The sequence below is a fragment of the Chroicocephalus ridibundus genome, chromosome 8, assembly GCF_963924245.1.
Source record: "Chroicocephalus ridibundus chromosome 8, bChrRid1.1, whole genome shotgun sequence".
NCBI lineage: Eukaryota > Metazoa > Chordata > Aves > Charadriiformes > Laridae > Chroicocephalus > Chroicocephalus ridibundus.
In genome coordinates this window covers 24,611,524-24,629,145 of record NC_086291.1, presented here as the reverse complement: position 1 = coordinate 24,629,145, position 17,622 = coordinate 24,611,524, and the positions used below count along the sequence as shown (strand labels likewise).

The 17,622-nt window shown below is 35.3% G+C and overlaps 1 protein-coding gene across 1 annotated transcript in view; it reads right to left on the bottom strand.

The window, feature by feature from the left end:
- Positions 1 to 5,571: 5,571 nt before the first annotated feature.
- The window catches only part of KIF14 (kinesin family member 14), a 30,438-nt gene continuing 18,387 nt past the window's right edge, over positions 5,572 to 17,622 (bottom strand). Inside the window, exons 20-31 of the mRNA XM_063343976.1 lie at positions 17,264 to 17,357; positions 16,067 to 16,205; positions 15,162 to 15,262; positions 13,440 to 13,534; positions 12,419 to 12,640; positions 12,094 to 12,278; positions 11,368 to 11,526; positions 10,691 to 10,810; positions 8,149 to 8,223; positions 7,365 to 7,503; positions 6,851 to 7,222; positions 5,572 to 6,118 (exon numbers count right to left, since the gene is read on the bottom strand). Coding sequence (XP_063200046.1) covers positions 6,063 to 6,118; positions 6,851 to 7,222; positions 7,365 to 7,503; positions 8,149 to 8,223; positions 10,691 to 10,810; positions 11,368 to 11,526; positions 12,094 to 12,278; positions 12,419 to 12,640; positions 13,440 to 13,534; positions 15,162 to 15,262; positions 16,067 to 16,205; positions 17,264 to 17,357 — 1,757 coding nt within the window. The 3' untranslated portion in view covers positions 5,572 to 6,062. The remainder of the gene's footprint in view (positions 6,119 to 6,850; positions 7,223 to 7,364; positions 7,504 to 8,148; positions 8,224 to 10,690; positions 10,811 to 11,367; positions 11,527 to 12,093; positions 12,279 to 12,418; positions 12,641 to 13,439; positions 13,535 to 15,161; positions 15,263 to 16,066; positions 16,206 to 17,263; positions 17,358 to 17,622) is intronic.

Below are 17,622 nucleotides of genomic sequence, written 5' to 3'. Positions count from 1 at the left end.
TTGTATACATGACCATATACAGGTAGTAAATTTATGACACAAACTACCAATAGAGAATTTCAGATTCAATTTGGTGCTTAGAAAGTTGATTTACATTTTCTTTCCCTCTCCCGTGTATGTCAATTGTCATCTGCAATAGATGATGCTTCCTAAAAACCATACTTAGTTGTCATTATGCATTCATTTTTTATACAATAGGATTTTCATTTTACATTTATAGAAAATTCAATAGTGCATTTAAAAGTTCTGTGATTAAAGCAAATAAAAATACTGAAAAGCATAATTCTTTAGAGTGTTGTATCGTTAGTTTTACATTTCATTAATACAGTTCTGAATTCCATCCCAGAACTGCATTTTGTGATGTTAAATGCCCGAAGAACGCCAGCATGAGTATTTTGAGAACACACTCAAATAAACTTGATAGAGTGTGCTACGTTAAGAGCTATTGCAGTGGCACATAGTCTTAGCAGAGGACTGACTCCCATTGCAGACCTGACTGACTAAACCAGGGTGTTCTAGCACAGGTACTTTACAGTCTAAATAGGGCACAACAGGTTCCCAGAACTAGGCATGAGGAGGAAACGTACAGTTAAAGAAAAGCAGTAGACTTCAATAGAAAATTGGAAAAATTTTCACATGAACGAATACACATGTTCAAAGGAAAAGTTAAAAAGATTCTCTAAAAACTCAATACCAAGGCCTGAACCTTGGCCTCAGAAGGCAGCCGAGCTCATTGACACAACTACCTGATACAAAGGTATAACAGAAGTATCACCATAGCGAAGACACAGAACATTAGCCATCCTGTTTCCTTTTCAGGAACTCAAAGTAGTAAAAATTATTCTTCAGCTTTTGGGAAATAAGTTTTGCTTTGTATCTAGGACAGGTTCTTGCACCATTGCTATTTTGCAGATGTGCCTTCTATGCTTATATAAGTATATGCACATCTAGCTAGCTACATATATACCTTTGTGTTTGAGTGCAAGGTTTTGTACAAATATCAGTATGTAACAAAGCTTCTCTTTTTTTCCCCCCAAGATAAACAATCTCTTCATCAATACCATCATTCGCACGCTAGGGGGAGAGGTAAAAATGCATTAGTACGATGTTGTTTTCTACCACAGGTAATTAACACACTTATCTCAACATAATTCAGTAAGAGAGGGTTTTACGCCAACATGTAATACAAATAGCTAGGTAGGCTACTAGACCAAAACCAGCATTGTACCAGTTAAAATGCACTTAAGATTGTAGTTTGACATTTATTTAAATCACTATGAATAATATTTGAACAAATCCATAGACCTTTAAATATTTTAAATAACATAAAGCAAAGCAGTCATGGTTAATTTGTTTGTTTGTGGTTTTTTAACCTTTGAAGTTTGTGTCTATGTTATACAAACCTATAAGAGAAAAAATGAAATATTCAGACAATAGCATATACCAATGTAAGTGAAGTATTTCTTATTAAGCTACTAGACTTGTGTAAAGATTAAGTAGTACTTGCAATAGGCTTAAGGAATCTGCATGAAAGACATCAAGTTTTATTTGTTCACTCACAGATGACCACCATGAGTTTTTTCTGATACTTTCCTTCCTTTCCCTCAACTACCCATACATCTTTCTGATTATGAATTTACTTAGACTTACTTCAATTAATAGAGGTATTCAAAATTAACTCAGATTGAAAGATACCTGAAATAATATTTTATGTTGTCTTTGGAACTCGCTGCTGGCAAAATGTTAGCGCAGGAGACCTCTTTTTCAGTTTTCTCCTGTTTTCACTGCAACAATCAAATTATATAAGTGTTGATTAGATAATATACATCTTCACCTATTCTAGAAACCAATACTATCATGAACATATACTAAGAAAACACAAACAAACAAAAAAGATGTCAGGAAAAAAATTCAAGAGTAATCAGATCTTGTTACATATGCTAATTTCAACTCCTAAAAAGAGCAGAAAACAAAGAAAAGATGGCAAATATTTTTTTTAATATATAAAAATAAAATATTATTAGGACTTCAAAAGAAAGCAAACAGCCCTTCCTTGGGAAAATGCATAAACAATCTCAGATCCTACTGAAAGCTAGGAAGGGAATTAAAACGCTAAATTAAAATCCTAAAATAATATTAAAAAAGAAAAACCAAAACTCATGTCGCTATGAAATCAGAAAAGTTGCAAAACATACAAAAGCAACAGGACTTATCACAGTATGCTACACTATGTAAAGAATGAGAAATTGTTTCCTGTCCAAAAATAATAGCTTGTATTTGCAGAGGTGAATCAGATGCAGTCTCCTCCTCTGCCTGCAGATGCCATTACTGGATCAAATTAAGTCTAAACTGCAGCTTGTTTTTCATCATCTAGAGTATTCTCATGAGTCAGTGAGTGCTAGAAGAGTTTACTTATCCTTATTTTTTAACACTGGTACATGTTCTTTAAAAAGCATTGCTAGAATGTGCTTTTTTCTAAAAAGCATTTACAGAAATGCCTCAATACAGATGGGCTAACATTTAAACGCTTCAAGCAACCCAGTGTTCGTATTCTGAAAATATAGTTCCTCCCAGGACTTTTGTCTTTACCTGAAATAAAGGTGTTTCTTATACCTGATAAGAGATAAAGATGAACAGTTTAGTGCCTGATCACAGTTAGTTTGACTCCCATGGCTCTACCAATTTCCACAATAAAAATCAATTTGCATGATATTTTTTGCAGTAGTTTACCTCATGTGTTAATGTTGGATGGTGTTAAAATGTGTAATGTTATTTTCCTACTAGTAAACAAATAAAACTAGAAGTTGAGCTGTAAAAAGCAGTAAAGTAGCAGATCAGTACTCTCGGAATCATTATGTATTTTTATTAACATAGTACTATTTTTCAAATAAAGCATTGAACCAAAGAAATACCTATTTCTTATTAACTTATTTAAGTAACTTCTATTGTAAAGAGAATTTATTTCATTAGTTAAGTTTTTCATAGTTTTGTATTTTCAAATAAAACTAGGGTGCAGAAGTCTGAACACCCCATCTCCCCACTATATATTTAAAATTAAAACATATCCTCCCTCTTCTTCTTTTATGTTAGTCAACAAAAGCTATGGGTCAAATACACGAAGTTCTAATCATTTTTACCTGAATTCTGACCGAAGAATATTTTCCTCAGGGAGTAAGAGAGGACATTAAAGGAAACAAACAAAAAAAAATCCAAACCCAAAACACAAAACCAACACAACAACAAACCACCCACAAAATACAGATTACATGAATACATATAACAAAGTAAAGCCGTCAAAACTTCAGTAAACAATACATCCTATTCAGGTCTCTAAATATTTCTTCATAACACTTCCCACTCCTCCCTGCCCTGTGCACGTTCCTGACTCTTCACTCAACATTTCCTTCAGAGACACCGAGCTGAAGACTGTAGGTTTGAGAACCCCAGAGAAAGATCTTTCAAGACCAAATTTAGTGCTCTTAGCAGAAGCACGACATCAGCTACTATAGTGACCAAAGCCAGAAAAGCCCTGTCTATGCAAGTGTGTGTGAACAGGCTCTGTTGGTACCTCTGGCTGTGGATGGAGAAATAGTTACCAGAAAACCTCAGTCAAGGAGAGGAAGCGTCTGTGCTGAGGGGTATAGCACATCGAAGTCTCAGGGGTAAGCCAACATGAGCCTCCTCTTCAGGGTCAGAAGCTCACAGTTGTTGTTCCAACCTTGTAGCTATGACTGATTTTTATGTGTGGGTGCAAGTAAAGTGTGAAGAAATAACTGAATGTACTGTGTGAACAGCTATCTGCTGAAAGTAAACATCTTAATTCTATTAATAGCACTTAATTAATACAAGGTGTTACCGGTTGCGATCCCACTCCGATCACAATTCCCCCATCAGAGAAGTTTACAATACCAATGTATATTCCTGCAAAATTAATTAACTTTGTGACATGCTAAAGGAAAAATTCTACTTAAATTACACTGTTTTGGTGTCTGTGTTCGTTTATAGCTTAGAAGAAACTTTATAGGTGCTATTCTTCTGTGTATTACCACTATCTGCCAGAAGCTATTTAGACCCTGACTTTACAGATCTGCAAAAACGCAAGATGGTGAACGTATCTGGACCGTACTGCACAGCCCTTTATCTCAGTAATACTAGGGTCTACTTCATTTCACCACTATGCCTGGCAGGTGATGCAGACACTGCGTTCAGCCATGGCAATTCCTCTGCTGACCTGAGCTTAACCCACACACCTACCTCCAACTCCTTGGAAAGAGTAGTAAAATAATGTACCATTCAAATCAATCCATCCCAAAATCTGCCTTCTATGATCCCAATTCCTTGACATTCATAATTTATAGACAGACTAGCCTATAGTTATAAATATACCTTACCTTATGGTATATTACACCAATAGATTACTGGAGCCTCAGCTAGGCTTGTTGATGTATTAATGCAATACGTTATGAGAGCACTAGCTCACTCTGATGATGTACAGTCATCGTATATATTGTAAGAATGAAGTACTTCAATGATGTATAACTGTAACAAGGGCACCAAGCTGAAGAAAACACTAGCAGAAGTAGGTTTTGTTAACATATTACCTTAACATGTGAATATAGTATTAACAATGTGAATAAGAGAGACTGATTAGATGTGGTTAGTTAGCGTGGAGGGAAAATGACCCCGCACAACACCACCACCACACAGCAGGAAGCTATTGGCAACGTTTTCACACATCCTGCAAAAGCTAAATTTGATATGGTTAAGGGTGCCCATCTGATACCTCAGTTAAAACTCTATCAGAAGCCCATTTGATACATGGTTTCTTTCTCCTGAGTTTCAAGAAAGGCTAAAAACTGAAAGTCAGTTTGAGCTCCAAATTTGTGAAGAACTTTCCTTTCAGTTTTAGAAAGAAAACAAGGCAGAGAAAAAAATTCTCATAACAATGAGCAGAACTACAAAAATCAAGATGTTTTCTGAGCAATGCTTCTAATTAAATACAAGAACAAAAGCAAACATGATTAATCACCTGGGCAGGTGAAACATTGGTAACACACTTGAATAATTTTGTAATGGGGACTTGACACACCACCACTATATTTATTAGCATAAATTGGAAGGGATTGAGTATTATGACATTAATAGGTGTAGATTAGTTCATAAGTATTCAGCCTCTAAGTATGCACTGTTAAGTGTCTTAATAGAGGAAAAACTTAGGTAAAGAAGTCTTTTTTTCTTGTTTTGTTTCACTTGTGAGTTGCAGAAAACACTTCTTACTAATATTTCAGATTTTTACACTACAATACTTCCAGCAAGGAAGCAGTACCCTCAGTGACAAAGGAAGGTCTCAAAACAACTATATACAGAAGAAAACTGCCAAGGAATTTACACTTAAAGTTATAAAAATTGGTGATCGGTTACATGATCCAGTTTTACTCTTTACAATGCTCACGCTTAGATACATGATTCAGAAGAACCAGTTACATTTAAAACTTCCAGCCAAATACAATATAATACATTTACAGAAGTAGAAATATACGAGGTTTCTCTTCACTTTTAAAGCATAAAAATCTGAACAACTGAATATACATCGTTAACCCTTGAGCAGACTTGGTAAAGGCCTTTACAGTAGGAAAGTAATTAAGCAATATCACACCTCATGTGAGGATATTATTAGCTGCGATAAAAATGTTTTAATATTTTTGATGGGAGGTCTGCACTGCAAGACATTTTTTGACAAAGTATTAAGGTATACTAGTCTTAAAAAAAAACCAACCAAACATGTGGGTTACTGTTTCAGCATAATTATCTTTCCCCATTTCCTACAAATAAGAAAAGCACAAAATTACTAACAGCATCAATTACAACTATAACATGAAAGCATTCAAAGGAAAAGGCTGATTGACTCTCTTTACTGGAGTCTTTCCACAGAAAATAGTTTTAAGAGCCTGACATGTTCTCGAAGACTGAAATTCTCAAGATGTTGAGCATCTTCCTTAAGAAGGAAAGATGATAGCTATGAATATCTGGCTTGGAAGCTTTGATATATAGGGAAAAAGGTCTTAGCTTACTAATTTCTCAGCACTGTTGTGAGTAAAGTGTGCTAGGTCCAGGCCTCCTAAAAAAAAATATTCATCAAATAAGATTGTAAAGTACTTTTACCATTTCTCATAGTTTTCCTCTACAGAAATAAATAAAAGGTTTTGCTTTGGTTTTACAAAAAAAAGTTGACGTTTAAAAAATTGAAAGCCATAAAAACCACTTTAAATTTATAATATCACTACTAGATCATGAAGCAACAATATTGACAAGAAAATTGGTACCTACATAATCTACCTTTCAAGTGTCTAAAATAGGAAGTCAATCTTCTTATCTAACTGTATGCAGCATAAGTGTACATTACAAACGCCCTTCAAAGGGATCTCCCTCCACTGTTACAGGAAAGTCCTGTCAAAGGTTTAAGAGGAAGAGATGTGAATGTCCTACTAAGCGTTTACTACGTTTCCTGTTTATTCCCCAACCGTTTTTAGTTTCTCCATTCATATTATCTCCAATAGATTTCTTTACTTACTGCATTAAATTATTCCTTACAGGCTTAAGTAATAATAGACTTTTATTAAAACAAAAGGCATTATACTTTAAAGTCTAAGCCCCTTAAGGAATTCAATTTTTTTTTGTGAAATTTAGGGTACTTATCCTCATACAATCATGTAATTTACTTTCCTACCACTTACTAATAATATTAGCAATAAATTTTAGCTTTTTGTGCTATGTTGCTTTCCCTTCATGTAAAGGGAAAGAGTTTCCCTGAATTTCTTGATAATAGCATTTTATACCCACTGTATCCTACCAGGTGAAAGCTCAGCGGGAAGCGGAGGTGAAGACTGGAATTTGTGTGTGTGTGTTAGAATCTGCTTCTGTTTCCAAACAAGTTCAGCTTCACCTGTTTCAACCTGTCCTCCTCCAGTCTCAGTAGTTTCATTACAAAGAGTTGGAGATTTCAATGACGGCTGTCCTTGTTCAAGTTCAAAATTCATAATAAGGGAATCAACCAGAGAGTCCAGTTCATCCAAGTTCATAAAAGGCATGGGTGTTTTCTGGGTAGTGTTGTTTGCAGAAGTAGAAGACAAGGCAAACAAACTGAAATAGTTGTAAAAATATCCAGCTATGACACAAATCTTTTCTGCAAAGCTCCTGAGAGGGCTTGTGTTTCTATATGACCCTATGAAAAACAAAAGTAGAATCAAATGCAGCATTTTGCAAAGAGCAATCAAGTAGCCTTCCCTCTCTCCCTCCCTCTTGCTTTACAGGTCTCCTGTAGTCCACAGGGTACTATCAAGACAGTTAATAACCCAATTAAATACCTTGTAATGTAGAAGAAACAATTTGACAGACTTCAGCTAGGCACTGCTCCAATTCCAAATATTTCACAGCAATGTTAGTGCCTTTCTTTATTTCTTTATATAAAGATTCTTCTTCTGGTAATTGAGATTTCATTTCTTTCTGTATTAACAAAGAACAATTTATAAAGAACAAAATACATAACAGTATATTAACTATTAAACATACCTATTATGGATTCAGTCACATAAAACAGGCTAATGCTGAAACACAAAGTGAAAGCGATGCCAAGTCACAAAATGTAAGATGGCTGCAAAGAGAAGTGCAGATTGTTGATAGGAAAAAGAAAAAAGGCAAATGGAACTGTAAAATCCAGAAAAGGTTTGGCTCTTAGAGGATAGATTAGATCATCTATCTTGGCTTTTAATTCAAAATATCAATAACTATGGCCATAAACTATTGCAGTAGTTATAACACAATTACACTAGCATTACCGAACTTGAGGCTTCTAACTTAAAAGAAAATAAAACAGGTGGTTAGGCTGTTCACGATGAGCACAAAAAGAAGGAAGGCAAGATACAATATCTCCAGAAATACTTTAAGTAAAATTAAAATCTAATATTTTTGAGTGGAAATGCAATAGCCAGAAAAGTTAGCGTTCCAATCACACGAATACCACTGAGAGAGCAAGTGTTGTCATGCAATAGTAAATATATAGAAGTTAGTTTCAATTCTTCCTTTGTTAAATGCATCCTTTAAATTTAAACCCCAGCCTCAAAGCACATGTTTTCTGAAAATTTCTCTTACCTTTCTGCAATAAGAGATGTTATTTTCAAGGAATCTGGCTAATGCCACAACATTATCCTTTAATCGATTTTGAATCTGCAAAGAAACTTTTAATTATATAGTACACTTGATTCAAGACAAAGTAAAAAGTACATTAATATTTTAGAAGGATAGCAATGAACTCTGGCATACTAATGCAAAAAAAAAAAACACACCTCAAAAGCAGAAGTAACGTTTTCTTGCAACATAACATGCAATTTTTAAGATAAAATGTTTACTGGTAGAAAACATTGTTAACTATGTCTGCAAGGTTTTAAATAACCCCTTAATACAGGAGGATTGAATGAGCAAATGTAAATATTTGCTAAAGAAAGGTTGTCCTGTAATTTTTGTATCGCTGTCGTTCTAAGTGGTAGGGGTAATCTTTTAGTTAATGCTCTGGTGTTCTCTCCCTGACTTCACATCTGTTCCACCAGCGACAAGCACATACAGGGATCCTGCAGATGCATAGGAATCTGCTGCAAGTGAGGAGCATTATCTGGAAAGCACACTGCTCGTTTCCTTTTACTGGAAACATGAAGCATTTGGGAGTTAAGCAAGCAGATAGGAACACAGAAGATTTTGGACAGTTTCATTGTTATCTGTAGGATTAAGAATGATGGACAGTGAAAAACAGAATAGGAAGAACTTTTTGCTTTCCTTGAGATAAGCAATTTGTCACTCCTCTCCAACTGATTAGAACCTTTTATCCCAGGTCATGTATTACAGATTTTTGAGCAGTAACAAATTATTCAGAAATACGTGTTTTATATATCCCAACTCAGTAAGGAGATTTTCTTATTGGCCACGGTTCGCCAAGTTTCTCAACTTTGAAGAAAAAGAACAAAAATAAAGACATATGAGGCAGAAGACAGGATTTCTCAGACACACGTAAACTGTTACCTTTGGCCTTGCATGCTATCTGTACAAAACATATTTATTCAGAAGAAAAGTGGCAGAACAAGCCTATATATCCCAACACTAAAAGGAAGCATGTACACAACATACACCTAGTATCTTGCTGAAGAACATTTCAATCTTTCCAAAGAATTTCCTTCAAATTCATCCAGGTTTTCTGTCAAAATGGCTCACCCACTAAGAAAGTGACATATTTCTAAGGGGTACTTCTAGCTTGCCTACTGGAACTTTCATAGGAGATATTTTTAATTATGGTGTTTATTACTTGTACTTTATTCTCTACTTTGCGTAACTCCCTACAATATTATCTCCCTCACAATTTGTCACCTAAGCAAAATAAGAGCACAAAATAACAGACTGTACCTTAAAAAAAGTCCCTCCAGGTAAAAAAATCCCAAGTAACTCACCACTGAATTCGGCATGTAATGAGGTCTGCTTTAAGTGTTAAAATACACTATATACACCAATAATAGTATGTTTGTTTCATGGAAGAGCAGTTCCTCCCCAGAATAACTCTGGCTTCAGCATACTGAAAAAAAATCAACCCCAAACCTATTCAATTTGATAAAATATAACTGCTAAACTGGGGGGAGAGGGAAATATCTGTTTGTTATGAGGTAGTAGGAATCTCTCTTCTTAAAATTACAAGAATAATTAAATTGAGGTGGTCTTATGAGAGAGAAAAGCTTCCCATTGATGTAATTCTTTTTCATATTACAATAAGTTTGGAAAGTGACAGGAACAACTGATTAATACAATATAATAATTTGCTGTAACTTTCCTATGAAGCGTGATAAATTGCTGAAATTATAATACCTTTGCTGCTTATCAACCTGTACAGTATTTGAAGGTCAGCTGTGATTTCTGTGGATGACACGAACTCAAGCAGAACATTTATGACTTCTGTGCTATTCAGTAGCTACTTTAGTCAACCAATTTCCCTCTAAAGCACCCAATTCACAGAAGTGCTTCAGCATACCCCAAGCATTAAGCACATGAGAAGACTAGCTCTTAAAAAGACAACACTGAACTATTTTAATATTTAGATAACATGCTATTTGGGACTAGGACTGTAAGAGCAATGTATGACAAAATGAAGCCATCAAACTTTCTAATAATCTTTGTGACAATTACAGTGAGTGTAGTAACAGAAGAGGTGATTACTATTATCAATGTAAAATAACAATTAACTTTCAGGATCATAAAGTGTTACACATTAAATATGCCATCTTTTTACAAAACAAACTTCACATTAGTATACAGAATAAAAGGTCCACTTCCTTCTTTGTGCCAGTTTTGATACTCTCCCACTGTTTCATGTTTATACTGCGAAATTTTACACAAAATACCCTCCAATGCACAGAGAAACCATTCTAAATAAAATACACTTAAATATTCAGTCTACATATGGGTGAAAGGCTAAACACTAAAAAATTCTGCAAGACTGTAGTCAATATTCCCACTTACCACCCATCTCAAACTTCTGTTACTATTCGTAACTGTATTCCTACTATAAAATTTCTAGACAGAATTGCTGAAAAACAAAAGGATACGATCAAGTGCCTCTAAGATACAGTAGTAGTTTGTAGTCTTACTTTCATCTCACCTCATTTTGTGGATATTGTTTCAGAAGTTCTTTCTGCACTATTCTTGCTTTTTCCTGTACAGTATCAATGAGAAACTCCAGCCCTGAGCTTACTCCATCATAAATGGCGAGTACAAAGTCCTTTTAAAATAAAGGTTTAAAACACAATGATTAAAGGAATTGATATGGCCTTGAATTAAAAAAGATTTTCAGTGGTGGGCTTGGAATGTAATTTTGTTTTGAGCAAGTTGTTCAGTGCTGACCTATTCAGCAATATGTCACTCTTGGACCACAGGGGCTCATCACTTTAACCTCCTTTTCTTAACTTCCTTCCAATTTCTGAAAATTCTATGGGGTACTTAATCACAGATTAGTGAAATAAGTATTGATTTTCAGTGAAATAGGTAGACTTGCACAATCTCAGCACAGACAGAATCCTAAGAGCACAGTATTTCTTTCTCTTTATAGATGGAAGTTATACAAATTTAAAGCATGCAGTTTTTTAAGGAAAAAAAAAATTTAAGGGTATTAACACATATCCATTTTCACCATAAAAATGAAGTATTAGATAAACTCTGAAAATTTTTTAATTCAATTGATCAGACTGTTGTATGTAACACTTTGCTTCTGAGCACAGTTACTGAAAATAAATGTGATGTCAACATTAAAATTACTATTTCTAATAAACATTTTCTCACCTGTAGATCAGTTGCAGGAATGTTGTTCTCTTCAGAAAAGGAAATATCAGCTCTTGTGACTACTGCCAAGTGTCCTATATGTTTCATTGTTTGTTTTGCTGTTTGGTTTACTTTGCTCCATGCTTCTGTTACCATTGAGGATATATCGGAAGAACATCCCTAAAAAATAAAGGCATACTATTCACTGAAGCTAGAAAGCATCTCAGGTCAAAGAGCACACGCTTCCTAGAACACAAGAGTTTGCAGCACACTATAGCTTCAGGCATTTTCAGCTTTACATCTTTCTACTTCCAATAGCTTATCTACCACAGCTAAAAGATCACACCTTGCACCACAGAGAAGAATGGTATCATTATACTTACACAGTTGAAAAAAAACCCAACTATTCTTCACAAGACTGTAGGCACGAACAAGAGTAATATTTACTGGTCGCTGTTTTATATAAACAGTAGCACTTCACAATCTAAACTAGCATTTGGTCTTGTCACTGCATGTTTTATTTTCCCCTTTTATGTTTAAGGACCTATGCTATTGTCAGGGCCTCGGCACAGAATGGTCTGTGTTACTCTGAACTAGCATATGGAAGCACCAGTTTAGCCAGCAAAAACACACCCATTTGTCATTGCATACATTGGGCAATTAAGAGTTTTTAACAAGTCTGTAGTAAATATTGCATTAACGCACAGAACTCCTCTACACACAAATGAATTCTTTAGTATGCTTTACCTGCAATAGTAACTGTAAATAACCTCCCAAGTTTTTTACTTCCTGTTTTATTTCTTCATCAACTTTCATAGATCCAGGGCAATTTTGGACATTGTTAAGCCAGAGCTTGGTTAGAACCACAAGCTGGTCAAAAGCAGAGATAATTTTGATGCTGTACGACTGAGCAGCATGATCAAGAGAGAAAACTACAAGAGAAAGAGATCTGTTAGAAGGTCTCCTTTGCATATGAAAGTAGGAATGTTAATTCTTCTGACAGGGAAATATATGAATATTTGTGCATTCATTAGTAATGTTTACTTTAAACTGTTATGAAAGTGAGACTTACGGTTTTCTTTACATTCTTCATCTTGCTGTTCATAGGCTTTTGAAATGGCAGAAACTCCAGAGGATATGATAAACAAATTAGTTAGGAGACTATCCAGTATGCTCTTTCCTCCTTCCTGATTCTGTTCCAGTAAATCTAAAGCTGAACTTATAGATTCTTTGCAAATTCCAGGAAGAAACGATTCAGAAAAGTTTGGGCATATGCTGGACTTATTCTGGGAACCTGTATAATGTAAAAGCAAAACATATATGCAAGAAACTTTTCATAGGAGTGAGCAGTCAGCGTGTCTTTGTAATGGCTATTTTATATTTCTTCTTCAGCAATCTTCAACTACTCAAGACAGCAAGTCAGAAAAAGTGTGTATAGAACATTCTACGTAGCTTCTACATTCAGTTTGTACAAAGACAAAAATCCCTAGTGAATTTCTTTAATGTAATCCATCTTTTTCAATAATCGAACCTACAGAGAGACAGAAAATAACAAAATCCAGCCAATCTAAAACAGGCGAATGCATAAAAATATTAGGAAGACTGAAGCATTTCAGAAAAAATATTTCATATTTCATATGAATATTTCAGAAAAATATTTCAGAAAAAATAATTATTAAACCTGACAAAAATCTTGGGGGAACCTCAGTAGTTGAATGAATAGCAACAACTCAAAGTCTCCAAATTATTATATCAGCATTCAGCTTCTGGCAATTTGTTACATGAACTAGCATCTTTCTCCAGTTAACCCGCATAGTTAAGCGGAATAGTGTTTTAGGTAATTTTCTTAGATAAGGGTCATAATTGCTGGTCAGGAAGTTTTTGCTCTAAGAAAGCATAATCAAAAATACAAAAACCCCTACTGTTAACAGCTTGACATCATACGCTTGAAGATATTATAAACAGAATATTTTTAATTTTGTTTTCCAACCCACACGTTTTTTAACAACTATTTGAAGTGTATATGTGTTTTATACATGTAGTAGTTTAAAGTTCTCGGTATGAAATGAAACATGTTGTTATATAGTAAGTACCTGATATATAGGTAGTCTGTATATTCTGAATTGGTTGCAATTTTATCTCAGACAAACATCCAGAAATTCTCTTGTTCTTCATGAAACTTCTACTTCTAGGAAAGGATGATAGAGTGAAAACATGAAAAAAACTTTTAAAAAGAATCTCTCTCCCCACACACACTGAAAGTTCAACAAATATTAACAGACATCAGGCAAACAAAACAAACATCTATTTTTAATTAATGGAACACAAAACCTAAACCAGAGTGAAAGCAAGACAATACAACACATAGAAAGGATCCTACTTACTTTCTTCAGGCTCTTGCTACTATAGGAGGATCTTCATTCTACATTCCCTTTTTTAAGCTACTGTTTTATCTAGAACTTGAGACAAAATACATTTCTTTCCTACCTACTGGGACCATAGAAAGCAGACACATTAGCTTTTTTTGATCTTGTTTGCTGGACAGAATGAATTGCTTTTGAAAAGCCAGACAGGAAGGGTTTTCTTCTTGGTAGAAGGCAGATGTTCTGTGAAGTTCTCCATTGTCAATCAGACAAGCTATCTTAGCTTCTCTACCCTGGCTCCAGGTGCTTAGCTGTCAGTGCCCAAGGCCGGCTCTTGGTAAGAGGGTCATTTGAGAAGCCTCCACCAGCCTTGAAACTGTTGAAGAAACAGCTGGAAGGACACTCAACAGGGGCTCCACAACTTTTCTAAGGGATGCATTTAGGATGAGTTTCCTGCCATTGGTCCTGCCTGACTTAGGCCGCAGTTATGTTGTAACCATACCTGTGCCTGGCCATGTACGCCATCAATCTGGACCTGCAGACTTGACTTCCCGGTTTGACCTGGGACGTTGTCATGATGGTCATGCCAGGCAATCACTGGACTGCAGGCTGACCCTGCCAACTGTCCCTGGACCTAATACTGACTCGATTTCTCAGTGTAACCTCAGCCCTGCCTCATCATTACCTACTTGCCTGTGGATCTGGACTGTTGGCTGACCCTTGTCATCATCGCCAGACTTACTCTGCTCACCTCACTCAGGCACTGTGGGGCTAAACACTTTTTTGCAAGGGCACTGCCCTGTCTACCCTGTTGTCACATTCAGCCCCAAACTGCCCTTCCCTTTTGGAACAGCCCATGCTCCATGACACTACGCATCAGGAGGACCAAATCTTAAAGTAGCACATGGAATTCAATTTATTTCACCAGTATGATCAATCGACATCAGTTAACTGCTGTCAATGCAGCACGCAATGCTGATTTCCCTTTTCTAGTACCTTTTCTTGTTTGGTTCAGCTTTTATTGTTGCATTTTTAAATAGGCAGAACAAAACTAAATACACTTCTGAGATTCAAGAAGACACTGTCCAGAAGGCACATCAGACAATATTCCAACATTATTCTATCATAAAAACAGTATTTAGACTAAAAATAAAGCAACTGCTTATCCATTGCATTCTTTTCAGATAACTTTTGTTTACTTGGAATAGTCAGGAGTGCTTTCCAAAACTTAGTCAGATATTCTGATATAAATGAGGTCAGTTTAACAATAGTCATATGGGTGGCTACCCACTAGCAAAACTATAATTAAGGATCTGTTACCATTTCCTTTACAAGCTACAACTTGCAGAAGTTTGCAATTCACTTATAAATATTGCTACAAGGCTAGAATTTCAAACACAAGGTCCCAGACCTATGCTTTAAGCAAGATAAGGAGCTACAAATGAGTATCACCTTCTTCTGGAAAGAGAAGAAACTGAGGCATCTGAAAGGTCAGGTTCCCACTCATCAGCAGGGTCATAAAATACATCAGCAGCTTTATTGCTGTCATGACTCTGAAAAATTAAAGAAAACACATGGGAGGAGGAGGGTTAAACAGAAATACAGTGAGAACCACTGGAACCATTGTCTACCTTTATGTAATTACAAAGATTTTAGCTGATGATTATAGGGCTTTTTGTGGATACAGAATCAAATTTAGGTGCCGTTCCCACTTCTCCCTTTCTTCTGTTTTACATCCTCCTCTTCAATACAAAAGATACTGTGATAATGCTCCAAAATAAAAGTACTGCACATTTAGAGAGGCGCAGTACAAAAATACCCAGTTTTTCTAATTAAAAGCAGTGGAATTAGAAAAAGGAATTAATATGCACCTTAATTGTCAGTTTATTTAAAAAAAAAAAAGTAATGAAAAATGCCTTTAAAAAAAAGTTCCCGTCGAAGACCCTAAAGCATACAGATAAACGCAACCAGTAGCAAATTAACTTACCAGAAGGGAAATCAAAGGAAAATAGATAGAACATAGTAATGAAAATTCAAGTGATAGTGTTAAAAGGTCGAGTTTTCCTCTAGAACAGATAAACAATTAAACAGCCAGAAGAACCACAAAGCAGTCCTTGTTTTACTACTTCACACTCTGTACACAAAATGACCTGAATAAAGTCATTGATTTCTAGTGTCCTCTTTCTGTGTGATGGACAAGCGTGCATACATGTGTTTAATAAAAAAATAATTGTGTGTCTTGGTGTTTAAAATGACATGAACAAAAGAAATCCAAATATTTTCTTCCTGTATGATTATCAAAATATTATCTTTGACTAAATATTACTGATTATTAGTGGTTTTCAGTTGTTACTGACCTCATAGAGTTCTTTCATTGCTGCTAGTTTGCATTCAAATTTCCCCAGGCTCCAGTAAGTTGCTATTCCCAGTTTGATGTTACGAACCTGCACCTGGACAGAAGACGCTGTTCCTGTTTTATCATCATTTTTGTCATGCCTAAGAATTTGAGACAGTTTGAAAAAAGACAAAACACGTTATTCATATTGCAAAAATAAACAAGGTGCTTGTAGATAGGATTACACAGAGCATAAAAATTTGATTACAAACACAGAAATTGCTTGACACATCATGTATCTCAAAACATATATTAGTGTAGCCACTGAAATTATTTTTTTGTAAAGAAAGAAAGGAATCCCTGCATTCAGAGATAGAAGTAGATACTAGCATACAAATTCCTGGCTCTTAAGATACTCAGGCCCAAATATATGCTACAGATTTCTACTGGCAGGGTTCTTGTTGAAGGATGTGAAAAGACAACGTCTGAAAAACATAGCGATACATACACCTATTAGAAACTCCTAGCTTATTGCATTTACTGTAGCATTTTTTTGAAACAATACAGTTTCCTCTGCGCTAATACATCTCTGTTCACACTAACAACACCTGACCAATATACAGGGTCAGCTTCTAGAATACTCTTAAGCTATGACTAGCAAGAGACTGGCATAGCAAGGGATCTGTGGAGTGAAACAACTGGTCCCAAGCACTCAATATCCACTATTTGCATGTTCTGAGGTTTTTACTTTGAACTACTGTGTGGTCCTGTGAATTGAGCACCTCCTAGTGGCTGGCACATATTCCTTGGTTTAGTTTTGTCCAAAACGAATGCAGTTAGTGTGTTTTAGGACCACTTTAATATGTGAACCAACGCAAGAGGGACATCAGAATATTTACCTCCAAAGCACGCTCATTCCCAAATTAATTGTCTGTAGACATACCTTCAAAGACTTGATCTAAAATTCAAGTTTGAAAATCACATTTCAAACTAACAAGAATAAACTACACACTTAACTAAAGCTAGTTTGGAAGAGTGATGTCATGTTCAATTTAATAAAACTGTGAAAAGAAAAACAGAAAGCTCACTGCACATCAAGAATCCACCCCCCAATTTCTTTTTTTATATATATATACACACACATATATACACACACACAGACACACACATCACACATTATATATATACCACCTTATAATTAACTAACTTAGATACTCACCTGTAGAAAACAGTGTTTTTCCCTAATTCATGACTAATGGTGTTGGCCTCTTTGATCATCACAGATAGCTTCAGAGAATTCCAGTTAAGTGGAACTAAGAATATAGCACATAATGATTAAGTGGATCAAACAGTGTGATGCAACAACTTCAGGGTAAAAAAAAAAAAAAAAAAAAAAAGAAACAACCAAAAAAAACGACTGGAATTTAGCCAACAATAGTTCTGTGAATTCCCATTACATCGGGAAAAAGTTACCCTCGCAGCCAAGATAGCCCTTTATAAAAGGTCAGGTAAAGGGTATTTCAGAAATAAATGCATAACACCACACACCATATATTAGACTACTACGAGATAGGAAAC